Source organism: Triticum aestivum, chromosome 3D (assembly GCF_018294505.1).
Source record: "Triticum aestivum cultivar Chinese Spring chromosome 3D, IWGSC CS RefSeq v2.1, whole genome shotgun sequence".
Lineage (NCBI taxonomy): Eukaryota > Viridiplantae > Streptophyta > Magnoliopsida > Poales > Poaceae > Triticum > Triticum aestivum.
In genome coordinates this window covers 459,873,353-459,892,240 of record NC_057802.1, presented here as the reverse complement: position 1 = coordinate 459,892,240, position 18,888 = coordinate 459,873,353, and the positions used below count along the sequence as shown (strand labels likewise).

General features: G+C 46.5%; 1 protein-coding gene across 1 annotated transcript; it reads right to left on the bottom strand.

The window, feature by feature from the left end:
• Positions 1–218: 218 nt before the first annotated feature.
• LOC123079658 (zinc finger CCCH domain-containing protein 11) lies at positions 219–5,517 on the bottom strand. Its single transcript, XM_044502460.1, has 8 exons — positions 5,183–5,517; positions 4,989–5,073; positions 4,511–4,651; positions 4,329–4,426; positions 2,914–3,102; positions 2,659–2,789; positions 2,471–2,573; positions 219–777 (listed from the first exon to the last, which is right to left on the bottom strand). The coding sequence occupies exons 1-8, from the start codon at positions 5,357–5,359 to the stop codon at positions 589–591; spliced, it is 1,113 nt and encodes a 370-aa protein (XP_044358395.1). The 5' UTR covers positions 5,360–5,517; the 3' UTR covers positions 219–588.
• Positions 5,518–18,888: the final 13,371 nt, after the last annotated feature.

Below are 18,888 nucleotides of genomic sequence, written 5' to 3'. Positions count from 1 at the left end.
CCTCGTAGCAACAGCCGGGCTTTGGACGAGAGTCACGAGACGTTCTTGAGGCAGCGAGTTGCAAATCTGTTGCATTCTGATATCTGAGCAAGTCATATCCCGTCATCGAGTAAATCGTGGAACAAATAATATAAAATAAAAAAGCAAAATGGAATGAACAAAAAAGAAACCAACAGAATGTGCTAATTCTTGATGCACACACACACCCCAAGGAGATCTAAGATCCACAAATTCTCTTAAACAAAGGGGATAAAAAGACTACAATCCTGGGACACCACTTATAAATAGGTCCGCACCAAGGTTTTCCATATAGGTTTTGCACAAGGCTAGAAAAACTTTGGTGCTGTTATTCACAAGCAGCAAAATAACTCCCACAAAGACAACAAGGCAACACAGGAAACATCAAATGTCATGTTCTTAACACTGGGCATCATCAGTTAATCATCGCTCCCTCAAAACAGATGATGATCATAGTCACTTGAAACTAATGTCCACTTGCATCTATGCTCCACCCTTTTGTATCTAATAAAGCAAGTAGGCCGATTTGGAGCGCAAAAATGGAGTACGACTTCTCAATGACCTCCCTGTTCAAGATGATGTCCCCTCACCTGGTTCTTGAATTTGAATGGAAGTTCTCGACAGGCTTGCTTCGAGTTCATTTAATTCGTCAAGGTCTAGGTCATCGTCATCATCTAGATCTTCATCATCCAGCTCCTCGTCGGCCTCCTTGCCATTAGAGGTTGATGAGCTTGGACCTTCATCCTGACTTTTCTTGCCCTGTGGAAGCAAGTTTAAAACATATACATCAATACAGAGACTAACGTATTGAATAACATTTGTGTAGATCAGCCTGCATTTTGGTTATACTATGTTAAATTCCATACTAATGTATGCACTAAAGCAAATCGTTTTAAACTAGCACTATTGTATAGCAAAAACTTTCCAGCATTGAATCCATAACACACATACAATTCCAATTCTTACCACTAGATTCCAGGCCTGCTTATTTCCCTTTTTACATACCAAAGGCTAGGAGATATAGCAAGTTAACTATTTTTTCAAGAAATCATATAGCTAGTTAAAATTATGGCACCAAATTAAATGCAAGATGAATCTCAAACAGTATAATCTCAGGTGTGTATGTAACACAAACAAAATCTTAGTGTGATGACAGATTACTTCTTTGATCCGTCCTTACAGTTTTGTCTATTAATTTATTTCTTAACAAGCATGCATAATGCACACTATCACCTCACGGGAATTGCCAACCAGACATGATGTTGATGGATCTACACCATTACCCACCCCCCTAACACTGCCCTTCAGGCCTTTCCCCTAGCCAAATTGATTTCTGGTCAGCCTATTTATTCTGATTCTCACTAGAATAAGTAGCCTTTTCTTTAGTGTATGAAGGTAACATAAGATGCAAGATAAAAATGGAATGACAATTAGAAGTCTTGATATTTCTTCATGGAGCCCCTTCTTAAACCTCAGATTTTAAAAACAAACACCCCTTTTGAATACCAAGATTTCTGACATCTTATTAAATTCTCAAATCAAATCAATTAAGAACCAATTCAAATTCATAAAACAAAAGAATAACACCACTTCATCCCTACTGGGCAAACCTTATGGGCAACAAAACCCATAACCAAAATTTGGGCTAGCAAAGAGGACAAATGGATAGCTTGCTTGGGCTCAAACCAAACACACATCCCACATCGCACACATGTGTAGATATGCCAAATTATGTTTTAGGCATTTTAAAATTTTAAAGTAACAAAAAGTACAAATCATATCAGGAGTGGTGCTTCACATATTTCTTCTTTTATTAGTTTCTTTGAAAATATGCCGAGTATGACCATTCAAACTATTTTTTCCAGGACTACACAAAGGGACAGGATAGTCTAAAGTAGTTAAAAAGAGCATGTGCACGCGGGGGAACCTGTTGGGAGTCTAATTTAGCTGTGACAGGATTGCTACATTAGAGGAGTCCTAGTTGATCCCACACGGTATGTGCAGTAAGCAACTTCAAAATTCAAGTTAAGATGATTTAGGTCGTTACATAAAAAAAAAAGAGGAGTCCTAGTAGACTAGGAAAGGCTAAACTAGTCAGATCATGTTCTATAAAAGGAGTAGCCAAGAAAAATTGTTCAGCAAGAAAATAGAAAGAATTCTCCTCCTACCTTGCCTCACCTTGGAGGCAAATGGCCCTCCCTCAACTGAAAATCTAGTCCACAACACACAACTTCAAGGGAACTACTTAGGAAGTTTTTGGGGCAGCAGAAACTATGACAAAATGTGGGAGTGGCTGACCCCAGGTACTTTTAACAGAAATTATATCATAGCTTTCTAGTTCTAAAGGCCAAGGCTCCTTCTGCTCTCACAATCAGATCATGCTAGGATATTTGTATTTGATCATCACACTAGTGTATAAACAGCCGATTTAGTAAAGGAGGGAAATTTTAACCTGTTCCTGGTTGGCTTGTGGCTCTTCACGTCTTTCATAAACTTCATATGCTTCAGCATCATCAATAAACACACTTGCATCGGCCATGAACAACTCACGACCACTGGATACAAGAACAAGCAGTTACCTTAAGTACCACAAAGGCTCACAGGTCAAAACATGTCACTAAAAGAAGATAAGGTTATTACCTCATACGGTCATTCTTAGCCCTATCTGCCCTCAAGGCCGCCAGACCAGCTTCCTTTTCTTCTGCCTTCCTCCTTTTCCATTCCATGAACAATTCTGTAGTCATAGGGGTTGTGGTTTGAACCTTTCTGCGCTGTTAGATGAACAAGAAGTAGAGAATTGTCACAGCAATGCCAAAAAAGTCATTTAGACAACAGACAAGGAACAAGAGTTTCACTGTTGCAGAGAGGAAGGATTTATGCTAATCTTCATTTTACCTGGTCTTCAATCTCATCTTCAATTGCAACCTTTTTACTCTCTTCCTCTAGTAAGGCTTTCATCTGAGACTTTAGTACATAACCAGGCGGAAGGGCATGCCTGTAGCGGCACTCCTTGCCGCCATTTGGACAAACCCAAAACCACCCATACTGCTTCTTCTCCACAGCATCAAGAAAGTGCTTGCAAACCTACAGAAGAAAATAATTAGCAAAATCATCATCCTGCTAAAAAACACGAATGCTTTGAGGATGGGAAAACAAAGATAGCATTCCTAATTTCACTTAGTGGTACATATCAATGGGGCGGACCAGAATCTGATAAATAGGAAAAGAAGTGTTTAATGCTGTGCTCAGCACTGTATTTTTGTTTTAATTCGGGATGGTGTCCTATGAGTGTTGTCCTTTAAGCATGGTGAGACAATGCAAGTTTATAACAACCAAGTTAAACAACGGAAAAAAAGAAATGGAGAAACTGATTATGTCGTCATAACAGGGTTACAATGCAAACACGATGAAAAATGTTAATTAGCATAGAACTGAAGAATTATTATCAGTATCAATGTATTCTTATTCAATATAAGTGAGTAAATCCGCTATCCACAAATAACAGAACCTCTTTAATGAGTTTTAGTATAGCAAGTGTGTTTAGTTACTACGTGATAATGTTGCTGCCTTCTGGAGATTATGATTGTGTATAATCAATGTGTCACAGAATTCTACTCGGAATCCTTGATAACAACAAATCTTAACCACACTGCGGCCTACAGAAGTTACAACATGCCTATAAATTAGATTATATCAATCTGATCACTTGTGAAAATAGACTAGGTGCGCCCATAGTGGCTCTAGCAAGGTTTACGAGTCATTCCGAAGTTGAGAATCATAGACTTAAGCATAACTAAATGACACTAGTCAACTGAAGTTGCGACTCATAGACTAGTCGACACTGAAGTGTAGTCGGCCCTGGAGTTGAGACTCATAGACTAGTCTATCGACTAGTCCTTGGACTCATAATCCATGGGCTCTAGCAACTAAAATAACTACTAATTGATGTGATTGGCCAAAAGAAATTGCATCTGCATCCAGATTAAAGAAAATCAACTGGAAATCATATACAGCAGAAATATGGCTTATTGGCATCACAGGAAAATACATGATAATAGGTGTAAAAAGCATTACTGCTTTATATTTGAAATGCATATATTCCTCCTAAAATAAGAGCGCAAAACATGAATTGAAGACAAAATATAAATAGTAAAATAGAACCAATATAGTATTATCTAGCTCAAATATTACCAACGAGAACATTAGTAAAATTATTTATTCTTTTAGAGCAAAATGAAAGTTGAAAGTGACACATCATATAATGAGAAATGCTTGAAAAATGTGTATAACAGTTTTGGAATAGTGCATACAATATCAGTAGGTTTATTCTGCTGGTACTCTGCGTTTTTTGATGCAATAACTTTCTCAAGGGTCTCCTGATCCCAGTCATCCATTGTATCTTCTTCCTCTGTACATGACAGAAGAACATGTGAATTTCTACCGAGAAAATTGAGTGACTCCAAAACGAAAGAAGTAACAATCATTTATTTACCTCCATCGCGCTTGTCGCTGTAAATATCAATCTTCTCACCCTTCCTTTGGACATTCAGGTCGTGTGAGAACTTGCATTTAAAACCCTTCTGACATTGTCCAACCTTGAAGAACTCGCAAAGTATCGACTTGGGGTCGACACCTGCACAATAGCACACAACCAAAGCATGAGCATTTATCACAAGAATAGCAATCTTTTGAACGAACTGCCAGTACCAAAATATCCTAATGAAACATTGCAATTTCCGTTTGCAATCTGCGGGACTTGAAAGAGCTAACATGTTTACACAGAAAGAACTGACCAAACCCTTCCTACATTAGAACAAATCAACACCAGTCACCAGTATTACCAGAAGCACTTCCATACTGCCGTATACACCACAATATCAATTCACAACAACTTCATATCCACAGCAAGGGATTCTTGATAAATCCACTAGAAGAGACCTATACACGGTGACAAGGGGAGGAGGCCATACCAACGGGGACCTTGGGCTGGCTGACGGCGACCTTGAATAGATCGTTGAGCTCCTTCTCGCGCGCCTTCTCCTCCTCCTTCTTCTTCTGCGCATCCGCATCCGCATCCACGAACAAGAAGAAGGAAAAAAACATCAGAAGAGCAAAGCAATCGGATGAGGGAATTGACAGCTTCGATCTGAGTGTTCCCCCGTGCCTTGGCGGCGGTCTTGGTCGGGTCGGGCTTGGGCTGGACGGACTGGTGCAGCGACTGGACGTACTTCTGGACGTTCTTGCTCTTGTTCTTGTTCTTGAGCCCGAAGGTCTTGTCCTCCACGACCTTCTGCTTCTTCGCTACGTCGGCCTTCGACGCCGCCGCCTTCTTCGGGGGCATCTTGCTCTGCTCCTCCTTCTAGCTCGGGTCCGATTGGGGTGGGATTCGGGCGGCGGGAAGAGGACGCCGCGAGGGAAGGGGAGGCGAGGGTTTCCTGGGTTTGGAGCTGGGAGGAGGAAGGGGGGGCGGAGGTGGAGGCGGAGGCGAGGAAGAAAGTTCTAGAGATGGGGAGTGGTCTCGTGGAGATGTGGAAAACCGAGGTTGGGCGATGGGCCTCTAGTCAGGCTTTCAGCCGGTTGGGTTGGGCCATGATCCGGTAAGGATTCTCAGTGTTGAAGCAGGGCCTAATCAGGCACAGTGGGCTCTGAACGAGAATTTGGGCCCATGACAATATGTTGAGGGCTACCCCGCGACAATGTGTTGTCTCAAAAAAAAAAAAAACGTGACAATATGTTGAGGCAATCCATCCTCGTTTCCGATAATCCTTCAGTCGCTGGAAAGATGAGCACCAAAATTGGAATTATGAACTTGTTTATTATGAACACATGCAACGGTCTGATGTGGATATGATCCTTAATATCCCATTGAGCATACGTAATCCGGTTGATGAATGAGCCTGCCATTGATGAGAGACGTGATGTGTGTTCAGTCAGATCAGTATACCTTCTTGTGGAAAACGATAAAAAAAAGGAGAATTGTTTGAAAATAGAATTGCATAGTCAAACACTAGTGCTACTCGCAGGGATTAAAACACTAGTGCTACTCGCAGGGATTAGGCTGGGCTTTGGAAACTGAATGTCCCTGATGTAAGGGCATTTTTATCCCTTAGTTGGTTTTGGTGATTGATGACAATACTTTTGCGGACTAATCATGTGCATCGAATATTTCAGATATATTGACTAGGCACAAGATGATTTGGTTCCCCTCGAAGGCTATGGAAGACGGCGTTTCTCTTCGTTTCTTTTCGGTGGTATTGAGTCGTAGGGAAGCCGTACTATTAAGAGGGGGTCCGCGTTGGAAAGGTTGGGTGGATTCATCACGTACACATCTTCCTTTGCACCTCCTTTCCTCTAGCCTTTGGAGTATCCTATGTTTTCCTTGTCTATGCAAATATTGCTCTTGCTTGCTGAACTAGGGCGTGTGGTAGTACTGCTCCTTAGAGCGGTAGTACCGCAGGACCTTGCGGTAGTACCGCCCGCTGGTGCGGTAGTACTGTGGTATCTGACTTAGTTCCGCAAGTACGCGGCAGTAAGGGGCGGATGTAATTTTTTACATCCGCGCCTCGCGCGGTAGTACCGCTGCTGGCTTACGGTACTACCGCGTCGGGTTTTTGCATCGACTCCAACTCTGCGGAAGTAGCCACAGATGTAATTTTTTATATCCGTGCCTTCCCATCTCTGGACAGCCCCTGCCTTGCGGTAGTACCGCAAGGGGGAGCGGTAGTATCGCGCCAGCAGTACTACCGCCCTCTGCTTTAGTGCTTTTTAGGCTGACCTGGTCTCTGCTGCGTGGGCGGTAGTACCGCGGGGCCCTGCGGTAGTACCGCGTGCCCCTGCGGTAGTACCGCGCCTCAGGTACGGTAGTACCGCGTTGCGCAGGCTGAGTTGGTGGATAACGGTTGGATTTGTTCTTCCACTATATAAGGGGTGTCTTCCTCCTCTAGTTGACTATCTCTTCCACCTCCAAGCTCCATTGTTGCTCCAAGCTCCATTTTCGCCCGATCTCCTTCCCTAGCCAATCAAACTTGTTGATTCTCTAGGGATTGGTTGAGAAGGCCCCGATCTACACTTCCACCAAGAGAAATTTGAATCCCCCCACTAATCCCTGGTGGATCTTGTTACTCTTGGGTGTTTGAGCACCCTAGACGGTTGAGGTCACCGCGGAGCCATAGTCCATTGTGGTGAAGCTTCGTGGTATCGTTGGGAGCCTCCAATTAAGTTGTGGAGATTGCCCCAACCTTGTTTGTAAAGGTTCGGTCGCCGCCTCCAAGGGCACCAATAGTGGAATCACGGCATCTCGCATTGTGTGAGGGCGTGAGGAGAATACGGTGGCCCTAGTGGCTTCTTGGGGAGCATTGTGCCTCCACACCGCTCCAACGGAGACGTACTTCCTCTCAAAGGGAAGGAACTTCGGTAACACATCCTCGTCTTCACCGGCTCCACTCTTGGTTATCTCGTGCCTTTACTTGTGCAAGCTTATTTGTGCTTTATCTCTTGCTTGCGTGTGTGCTTATTGTTGTTGCATCATATAGGTTGCTCACCTAGTTGCATATCTAGACAACCTACTTTGATGCAAAGTTTAAATTGGTAAAGAAAAGCTAAAAATTGTTAGTTGCCTATTCACCCCCCCTCTAGTCAACTATATCGATCCTTTCAATTGGTATCAGAGCCTCGTCTCTTTATTAAGGACTTTACCGTCCGAAGAGTATGGTTGACGTCGTAGACGGTGTGGAGGAGCACTCCGGTGTGAATCCGGTCTCGTCTACGGGAGATGGGGGAACCGCGGTCTCTCGTGAGGAATTCAATGTGGCGTTGGACACATTGAAAACCTCCATGACGACCGAGGTCGAAAGCATGTTTAATAAATTCTTAGAAGGGCTTAAACTTTCCACCGCACCGTTGAAAGTGGGTGATCCCGCTAACAAGGTGACGGATGCTACCTCCGACAAGGGGGAAGCTACTAGCGAGAAAGCTCCTTCTTCTAGTGGTAAAAATGGCACCGGCATCTTTGCCCATGTGGAACCTCCACTTGTCTATGGTGGACCGCTTCCTTCCACTCATTTGAATCATGCCGGACCGGCCCCTAAGATTGAGAAGAATGTAGAATTTGATTCTTGGGTCTATCGTTTTAAGCGTCATTTAAATCATGTGAACACTAACCTTTGGAGAATCATTGAAGAAGGTTTCTATCTGCATGACCGAAGGAACCTCACTCCTAGAGAAGTCGTGGATGATCAATTCAATGAGAATGCTCTCTTCATCATCCAAGAAGCAATCCCACCCGAAGATCTTCCTCATCTCCGGCCCTACACCATGGCCAAAGATGCTTGGCACCAAGTGGTTTCCCTCTATCGGGGAAGCGCAAGCATTCAACGCTCCAACTATGAAGTGGTGCAAGATCAAGCCGATGAGTTTGCAATGAAAGAAGATGAAGAACCTCGTGAGCTTTATTGGAGAGTAACTAAACTCGCGGTCTCTCTCCGAGATCATGGAAGTAAGGACACGGATGACAATTGGATCAAGCGCAAATTCCTCAAGGCAATGATGCCCTACCACAAAGCCATGTCCTCCGTCATTCGTCAAAGGCCGGACTTCCACACCTTGTCCTCAAGTGAAGTGTTGGATGAGTTCGTTGCTATGAGCATCTTGGACAAGACCGCCGACAATGCGGTTCTTCGCTCTTAAAGAGTAAAGAAGCCCAACCTTGCTCTAAAGGCCAAGGTTAGTATGGAGGAAGAGGATGAAGAGGAAGAAGAGGAGAGCAACCTCGAAGATACGAAGTATGCCTATCATGAACACATGGCGCTTGCTTCAAGGCAATTTTGGAGCAAGAAGAACTCAAGGCCCAACTTCAACAAGAACAATTCAAGTGGCGCAAAGGGCAAGCAACGAGTGAGGACTTGCTTCAATTGTGGCAACGTGTTTGTTGCGGAGTGCCCTTATGAGAAGAGGGAAGACAATGGTGGCAAGCTCATCCGAAAGGACAAGGCCAAGTCGTTCCCCAACAAGAGCAACTTCACCAAGAAGACTCCTCCCAAGGCATTGGTGGTACAAGAAGAGTACAATGAGGATGATGACGATGAGGAAGATGGTGAGTCGGTTGCCATTGCGACGACTCCACGGGTGTCTCTCTTTGACTCACCCAATGAGAACATCACCGCCAAGTGCCTCATGGCTAAAGCCACCAACAAGGTAACCCCCAACATCAAAACTACCATCATTAATCATCCTTCTTCGGATAGCATTGATGAATATGAGGGGACAAATGTGGAGGAGAATGAGTTTGAGACCTTTATGGGTAAACTCAAGGGTAAATCCAAGAAGCACTTTGTTGCTCTCTTGGAACAACTTGGTGAAGCCAATGACATGATCGAGGCTCACGAAGATACCATCTCTAAGATGGAGGGGCATAGTCGTGACTATGCCGATGAGATTTTGGATCTTTCCAATGCTCTTGACGAAGAGCGTGGTCTTCGTTTGGGTTTTGAGGAGTCACACAACGATGATCATGCTAAGTTAAAGAAAGATCTTGATCATGCTCTTGTTGTTTCTCGTGTGCTAAACTCCGAGAAGGCAAAGCTTGGGGTTGATCTTGCTAGACTCAAAGAGGAGTTTGACATTCTCGACAAGGCTCACAAAGTCTTGAAGGGTGTTCATGCTAGCCTCAAGGAGTCTCATGATCAACTCCAAGTTAAGCTAACCAAGGAGAAAGCCACCTTTCCTCATATGGTGTTAATTGATAATGCAAATGCTACTAACCCTTGTTGTGAGCATGTGCATCTTGTTGAGGAAAATGCTAAGTTGAAGGAGCAACTTGAGAAAGGCCTTGTGTCATGCATACAAGGTGAGAAGAACCTCAACGACCTTTTGAGCAATCAAAAGGAAGTTGTGGCCAAGGAGGGGATTGGGTTCGCACCCAAGCCCAAGAACAAGAAGAAGAATGACAAGACCAAACGACCTCCTCCTCTCAAGCAAACTTTTGTGAAGGAGGGAGAGGGTGCTTCCAAGGAGAAGAAGAACAATGCGAAGGGTGGCGGTGTCAAGAAGGGCAATGCCACCCCTTCCAACAAAGCCGGCGACTTTAATCCTTCTTATGTGTTATGCCGTGCTAGTGATGGGCATGTTTATGCCAAATTTGTTGGTTCTCCTCATGAGTATATTGAATGGTCTATTTGGGTTCCTAAGACCCTTGTTACTAACATCAAAGGACCCATTACAAAATGCGTACCTAAAACCAAGCATTGATCTCTTGTAGGTGTTTGCTTCCGGTGGGGGATCATGGTTGCTCGATAGTGGAGCTACAAATCATATGACCGGAAGCAAGGACTTGGTGGTGGACGTGCACAAGATTCCATCTATGCCCACCAATGTCGAGTGGGGTGATGCCTCGTCTTCTAAGGTATTGGGACTCGACAAAGTAGTCATTTCTCATGATCTCACGATCGAGAAGGTCATGCTTGTTGAGTCCCTTGCATACAATTTACTTTCCGTTCGTCAACTTGCAATCATGGGCTTTGCCACTTTCTTTGATATTGATACCGTGGCCCTCTTGTGGAGCAAGACTCTTAAAGTAGCCTTTGTTGGGCATGTCGAGAACGGTCTCTATGTGATTAACTTTTCGGAGCGACCCACTAAGACCGCGACATGCCTAATGGCTAAAGTTGACGTGGGATGGCTTTGGCATCGCCGTTGTCAATATGAGATCTTTGCAAAGTCTTCTCAAGGGGGGCCATGTCCGTGGACTAACGAATGTTAGTTTTGCTAAAGATCGTGCTTGCAGTGCTTGTATCGAAGGAAAGCTACATGAGAAGGCTCACCCTCCCACGACTATCATTTACTCGAAGAGGCCTTTGGAGCTCCTTCACTTGGATCTCTTTGGGCCTCCATCCTTTGATAGTCTTGGGGGTAGGAAGTATTGCTTGGTGATTGTGGATGACTATTCAAGATACACTTGGGTGTATTTCTTCAAGAGGAAGAGCGAGACCCAACAAACCGTCATTGACTTTGCAAATGAAGCCCAACGTCAACACAATGCAAAGATCTTAACAATAAGAAGTGACAACGGCACCGAGTTCAAGAACTACACCTTGGATGAGTTTCTTAGTGATGAAGGGATCAAGCATCAATACGCACCTTACACCCCTCAACAAAACGGTGTTGCGGAGAGGAAGAACCGGACGTTGATGGATGCGGCAAGGACCATGATGGCGGAGTTCACGTCTCCATACAACTTTTGGGCCGAAGCCATCAACACCGCGTGTCATGCATCCAATCGGCTCTACCTCCGCAAGGGCTTGAACAAGACTCCATATGAGATTCTCACCGGTAACAAGCCCAACCTCAAGTACTTTCGGGTGTTCGGGTGTAAGTGTTTCATTATCAAGAAAGGTGTTCGGTTCTCAAAATTTGAGGCTAGAGCTTATGAGGGCATATTTGTTGGTTATGCTACAAACTCTCATGCTTACCATGTCCTCAATAAATCCACGGGACTTATTGAGGAGACGTGTAACATGGAGTTTGATGAGAATAACGGCTCCCAAGTGGAGCAAAGTGGCACTTGTGATGTGGGTGATGAAATTCCTCCTCAAGCCATAAGAAGAATGGGTGTTGGTCTTATCCTACCCATTGAGGAACCCCTTGTGGCCGAAGGAGAAGGACAATGCTCCACTCAAGTGGAGCCATCACCAACCCAAGGCCCACACGCTTCCGAAGAACAAAGTGAAGGCCCTCAACCTCATGAACAAGACCAAGGGCAAGATCATGCTCAAGACGGTGCTGACACACCAAGTGATGCCCAAGGTCAAGTTCTCTCCTCCGAGCAAGTTCAAGATCAAGAACAAGCTCAAGACGGCGCTCAAGATGATCAAGTGACCGCTCCTCAACTCACCACCGAGGAGGAATTGGAGCGTCGTGCCGCCAAGATTGCATCCAAGCTCTCCACCAAGGGTCATCTCATGAAGAATGTGCTTGGAAGCATTCAAAAGGGGGTAAGCACTCGTAGACAATTGGCAAACTATTGTGAACATCACGCATTTGTCTCTTGTGTTGAACCCCAAAAGGTATATGAAGCACTCGAAGATCCGGATTGGCTTAATGCCATGCATGAAGAACTCAACAACTTCGAGTACAATAAGGTGTGGAGATTAGTGCCAAGGCCAACGGGGAACCTCAATGTCACTGGAACCAAGTGGATATTCAAGAACAAGCAAGATGCTCATGGGACCATCATCCGCAACAAGGCACGATTGGTGGCACAAGGCTACTCCCAAGTCGAGGGTATCGACTACGGTGAAACCTTTGCTCCCGTTGCTCGCCTTGAATCTATTCGTTTGTTGATTGCTTATGCTTCTCATCACAACTTTAAGTTGCAACAAATGGATGTGAAGAGTGCTTTTCTTAATGGTCCTATTAATGAGTTGGTTTATGTCAAACAACCCCCCGGGTTCGAGGATCCCTACTTTCCCGATCATGTGTATCAACTCGATAAGGCACTCTATGGCCTTAAACAAGCCCCACGTGCGTGGTATGACCACCTTACCGAGTTGTTACAAGATCATGGGTTTGAAGTTGGGCTAATCGACCCCACTCTTTTTACTAAGAAGGTCAAAGGGGAGTTGTTTGTGTGCCAACTATATGTTGATGACATTATCTTTGGTTCCCCTAACAAAGCTTTCAATGAGGAATTTGCCGCACTCATGACCTCAAAGTTCAAGATGTCTTCCATGGGAGAGTTGAATTTCTTTCTCGATTTCGAAGTAAAGCAAAGAAGAGAAGGAACCTTCATCAACCAAGCCAAATACACTCAAGACATGCTCAAGAGATTCAAGCTAAGTGATGTCAAGCCGGCATCCACTCCAATGCCCACCAAGTGCCAACTTGACATCGTTCCCAATGGTAAAGCGGTGGATCAAAAGGTATATCGCTCCATGATTGGTTCCTTGCTTTACCTTTGTGCATCTAGACCGGATATCATGTTGAGTGTGGGAATTTGTGCACGGTTTCAAGCCGCACCTAAGGAAAGCCACTTTGTGGCGGTCAAGCGAATCTTTCGATATTTGGCTCATACCCCAAACTTTGGCTTATGGTACCCAAGAGGAGCAAACTTCAAGCTTGTAGGGTATTCGGACTCCGATTGGGCGGGAGACAAAGTGGATAGGAAGTCCACTTTCGTAGGGTGCCAATTCCTTGGTTGCTCTTTGGTAAGTTGGTCTTCTAAAAAGCAAAGTTGTGTGTTTCTCTCGTCCACCGAAGCGGAGTATGTGGCGGCCGGCAGTTGTTGTGCACAACTCTTATGGATGAGGCAAACTTTAAAGGATTACGGTGTCATTTGTGACAAAGTGCCTCTTTGGTGTGATAATGAAAGTGCCATCAAGATTTCTCTCAACCCCGTGCAACACTTCAAGACGAAGCATATTGAGATTCGGTATCACTTCATCCGAGATCACATTAGGTGAGGGGAGATCGAGCTCTACTACGTCAACACCCATGATAACCTTGCAGATATTTTCACGAAGCCTTTGGATGAAGCAAGATTTCGCGAGTTAAGGCATGAGCTAAATATCATTGATTCGAGCAATGTTGCTTGAACCCTTGCACACCCCACCACACTCAACTTGTTGTCTAATCTAGGTGTAGGCATGGACATAGGGGGAGTGTTGTTCTCTCAATGAACTCTCCCTCCCCCCATTATGCCTAAAGTGATCAACTCTTTCACATTAGCCATTTGTGATGGTACTTGTGCTTCAAAGACGAGTTTTGGTCATGGGCCCAAGGATAATTCTTCGTGGTGCCATACCAATTGACTCAAACATAGGTGGCTCCGGCCACCGCCCTCTCCTTGGAGAGTCTGTGTCTCGTTTTTGGTCTGTGTTGTCTCTTGCCTCTCTTCCTTCGTGCCGAGCTTGTGATTATGGTGTCCAGTGTGTTAGCTCTTCGGTGTGGTCTCTCGCTTGAAGGTTCCGTGCTTCGGTGTTCTCTCTTTTGGTTGAAACTATCTTTTCTTGAGCTCACGGTACTACCGCGGGCTGCCACGGTACTACCGCAAAAGGGGGGGCGGTACTTCCGCACCCAGCGCGGCAGTAATTTTTTACTACTGCCTGGGGGAGCGGTACTACGGCCTCGGTGCGGTACTTCCGCCCGGGCGGTACTACCGCAATGACGTGCGGTACTACCGCGTGAGGAGCGCATGGTACTTCCGCACCCAGCGCGGCAGTAATTTTTTACTGCCGCCTGGGGGGCGGTACTAAAGTCACGGTGCGATACTTCTGCCCGTGGCGGTAGTACCGTGATGACGTGCGGTACTACCGTGCGGTCGAGGGCGCGTGGGGGTTAAACACGGGCAGGGGGAGTTCTAACTCCCCCATACCCATTCGTCTCTCTCCCCACTCCGTCTCTCTCTCTCTCTCGCTCAAGAACGGCGCCGGAGGTCCTCGCCGGATCTCCGTCTCCGGCCGCTCTCCTCGGATTCCGACCGGTGAGATCGTTCCCCACCACTCCCTCTTGCCATGGAACAAGGTTTCTCCCCAATCCCTCCCTTTTTCTTGTTCGTCTTGTTGCTTTTAGGTTTTTGGGAGATGCAAGTTGTTCTTGAGATTTTAGGCCAAATCTATGCAAGAGTAGGACGTATGAGAGTAGTTTTGTGTAGTGATGGTACTTGCTATAGTTGTCCCGTGATGGATTTGATCGACCGTAGTACCGCGTGTTGACACGGTTGTGCTCAGATCTCCGTGGCCATTTCAGATCTGCAACCGTGCGGTACTACCGCTCTTTAGGTGCGGTACTACCGCAGGTCCGGTACTACCGCCCTGCTGGTGCGGTACTACCGCGTCTACGGTACTACCGCTCCTTGGAGCTATACTACCGCACGTGGCACAACACACGAGACTACCATTGTCTCAAATCCCTCTTGTGGCACTTCTCCCGTGCCATGTCTACTTGTTTCATCTGCTTTGCCATGGTCTTTGCATTGATCCTTCTCGCGTTTCGTGCATGTTTGTTTTGTGGTGTGTGTTTTAGGTGGTGGCTCAGGTGCTCCGGCTCGCTGCTCCAATCCAAGCCGTGACACGGGATCCAAGCGTATGCGCAACACAGAGCCAGCAGAGGGCTCCAATGCCCCCCAACGCAGAACCAAGACACCGCCACCAAAGAGAAGGAACCCACCAAGGGTATGGATGAGATCCCGCTTGCTGAGTTCATCTCTCGGAGGAAGATCAATCCATATGGAAACCCTCGTGCCAACTTTCGAGGGAATGAGCTATCCTGGACCAAGCAGCAGAATCTCATTTATCTGGATGTCATCAAGGCCAAGCAAAACACCTATGTGGAGGTGAAGTGGATCAACATGCATCACATGCGAAAAGAGGCACACCGGGAATACTTTGGTGAGGCTTTAGACCTAGTGGAGCAATTTGGCATTGAGCATATCATCTCATTCCACAAAGACTATGATCCTGAGATCCTTGCTCAGTTCTTTGCCTCAGTGCATTTTCATCCCAATGAGGAAAGGACCATGACTTGGATGACCAATGGTCGGAAGCTGACTGCTACTTGGAAGGAATTCATGACTTTACTTGGGGTTCCGGATGAGGGGCTCGCCACACCCCAAGGTGTTCGCCCTCATGCCAATCCCGAGTCTGCCAACAAGAACAAGCTTATGCCCTTCTATGTGGAGAAGAAGCTCTCCAATGGCAAGTCATCTTGGGTACTCAACTCCTTTCTTGACATCATGCACCGGATCTTCCGCAACACTCTCTTCCCACGCATTGGGGACAAGGACAAGGTGCATGCCTATCTTGTGGATATGATGCTCCTGTGTGAAGATGCTCACAACTCTCAGACACTACCACTTGATGTCTCACATATCATGTGGCATGAGCTTCGGTTTGCGGTCTACAACCGCAAGGTCCCCATCTATGGACCTTATCTATTTCAGTTGATCTCGGCTACTTGGGAGCGGGTCTACCCTCAGGATGAGTTTGAGGCCCCTGGTTGGATCCGGCATGAGCCCATCAACCTCCGTATCAAGCCTCAGTGGGCCAACACTACCTCTCGTGCTGATACTGCGGCTGCCATGGACGTGGATGCAAATGAAGATGAGGAGGAGGCAGCAGACAAGGACAGCTCTGAGGGTTACATCCCTCCCACCTCTGAGCCTTCTTGGGCTAAGCGACTGAAGAACAAGATGAAGGTTTTGTTCTGTATGCAGGCAAAGGGGCAGTACCAGACCCATGTGGCTTCCAAGAAGACTCGCCGCCGTGACAAGCGGATTTTCAGGACCTTTGGCGAGAACATATCTAGCGGGTCAGAGGTGCACATCACCCCAGAGGCAGAATGGATGCACAAGCAGGGTTATCGGTGGACCGAGTCCGAGGAGGAGTCCGTCCCAGCTGCAGAGTCTGACGGGGAGCGTGCAAGTGACTACTCCGCTTGAGCCACCACTATTGTTGTAGGTGTCCTCTCTGCCTTTTTGGTGTCTCGATGCCAAAGGGGGAGAGATTGAAGGATTTGCGAGTTGTGTCGTGTTTGGGTCAGTTGAACTTCGTTTATTTCATTTGCTTTGGTTTGCTTTGGTTTGTGCTCGTGAGACCTTCTATCATATGGTGTAAGACATATGCACTCTATCGTACCGTAGTGAGCTTATTATTCTATCTTGTGCTTATTACATTATGCTCCTGTCTATCTTGCTTAGCTTTATCCTTATTGCAAGATTTGCCATGTCTATAAAATATAGGGGGAGTGTTGATCCTAGTATGTGTGCCGTGCAGTCCAAAGCACTCATCGAGATAGCACACATCTAGGGGGAGCCCGTCTATATTTTAGAGACTTGGGGTTTGCCCTTGCTCTTTGCGTTATACCCTCGTGCAAATCCCGTGTTGTCATCAATCCACCAAAAAGGGGGAGATTGTAAGGGCATTTTTATCCCTTAGTTGGTTTTGGTGATTGATGACAATGCTTTTGCGGACTAATCATGTGCATCGAATATTTCAGATATATTGACTAGGCACAAGATGATTTGGTTCCCCTCGAAGGCTATGGAAGATGGCGTTTCTCTTTGTTTCTTTTCGGTGGTATTGAGTCGTAGGGAAGCCGTACTATTAAGAGGGGGTCCGCGTTCGAAAGGTTGGGTGGATTCATCACGTACACATCTTCCTTTGCACCTCCTTTCCTCTAGCCTTTGGAGTATCCTATGTTTTCCTTGTCTATGCAAATATTGCTCTTGCTTGCTGAACTAGGGCGTGCGGTAGTACTGCTCCTTAGAGCGGTAGTACCGCAGGACCTTGCGGTAGTACCGCCCGCTGGTGCGGTAGTACCGCAAGGGCCCACGGTAGTACTGCTTCTAGTAAGCGGTAGTACCGTGGTATCTGACTTAGTTCCGCAAGTACGCGGCAGTAAGGGGCGGATGTAATTTTTTACATCCGCGCCTCGCGCGGTAGTACCGCTGCTGGCTTACGGTACTACCGCGTTGTTGGAAATATGCCCTAGAGGCAATAATAAAATGGTTATTATTGTATTTCCTTGTTCATGATAATTGTCTATTGTTCATGCTATAATTGTATTAACTGGAAACCGTAATACATGTGTGAATACATAGACCACAACATGTCCCTAGTAAGCCTCTGGTTGACTAGCTCGTTGATCAATAGATGGTTATGGTTTCCTTACCATGGACATTGGATGTCATTGATAACGAGATCACATCATTAGGAGAATTATGTGATGGACAAGACCCAATCCTAAGCATAGCACTAGATCGTGTAGTTCGTTTGCTAAAGCTTTTCTAATGTCAAGTATCATTTCCTTAGACCATGAGATCGTGCAACTCCCGGATACCGTAGGAATGCTTTGGGTGTACCAAACGTCACAACGTAACTGGGTGGCCATAAAGGTGCACTACAGGTATCTCCGAAAGTGTCTGTTGGGTTGGCACAGATCGAGACTGGGATTTGTCACTCCGTATGACGGAGAGGTATCTCAGGGCCCACTCGGTAATGCATCATCATAATGAGCTCAATGTGACCAAGTGATTGGTCACGGGATCATGCATTACGGTACGAGTAAAGTGACTTGTCGGTAACGAGATTGAACGAGGTATTGGGATACCGACGATCGAATATCGGGCAAGTAACGTACCGATTGACAAAGGGAATTGTATACGGGATTACTTGAATCCTCGACATCGTGGTTCATCCGATGAGATCATCGAGGAGCATGTGGGAGCCAACATGGGTATCCAGATCCCGCTGTTGGTTATTGACCGGAGAGTCGTCTCGGTCATGTCTGCGTGTCTCCCGAACCCGTAGGGTCTACACACTTAAGGTTCGGTAACGCTAGGGTTGTAGAGATATTAGTATGCGGTAACCCGAAAGTTGTTCGGAGTCCCGGATGAGATCCCGGACATCACGAGGAGTTCCGGAATGGTCCGGAGGTGAAGATTTGTATATAGGAAGTCCAGTTTCGGCCACCGGGAAAGTTTCGGGGGTCACCGGTATTGTACCGGGACCACCGGAAGGGTCCCGGGGGGTCCACCGGGTGGGGCCACCTATCCCGGAGGGCCCCATGGGCTGAAGTGGGAAGGGAACCAGCCCCTGGTGGGCTGGTGCGCCCCCCATGGGCCTCCCCTGCGCCTAGGGTTGGAAACCCTGGGGGTGGGGGCGCCCCACCTGACTTGGGGGGCAAGTCCCCCCCTTGGCCGCCGCCCTCCGTTGAGATGGGATCTCCAGGGGCCGGCGCCCCCCCAGGGCCCCTATATAAAGGGGGAGGGAGGGCTGTGCACCCAAGCCCCTGGCGCCTCCCTCTCCCCCCGTAACACCTCTCCCTCTCGCTGAGCTGGGCGAAGCCCTGCCGAGATCCCCGCTGCTTCCACCACCACGC

Excerpts from the sequence above, each read along its gene's own strand:
- LOC123079658 (XM_044502460.1), bottom strand. The coding sequence starts at position 5,359 with ATGCCCCCGAAGAAGGCGGCGGCGTCGAAGGCCGACGTAGCGAAGAAG. Across the intron at positions 5,074-5,182 it reads CGACCAAGACCGCCGCCAAG|AAGAAGAAGGAGGAGGAGAA; the intron begins GCACGGGGGAAC and ends GCGGATGCGCAG. Across the intron at positions 778-2,470 it reads CACAAGCCAACCAGGAACAG|GGCAAGAAAAGTCAGGATGA; the intron begins GTTAAAATTTCC and ends TTGCTTCCACAG.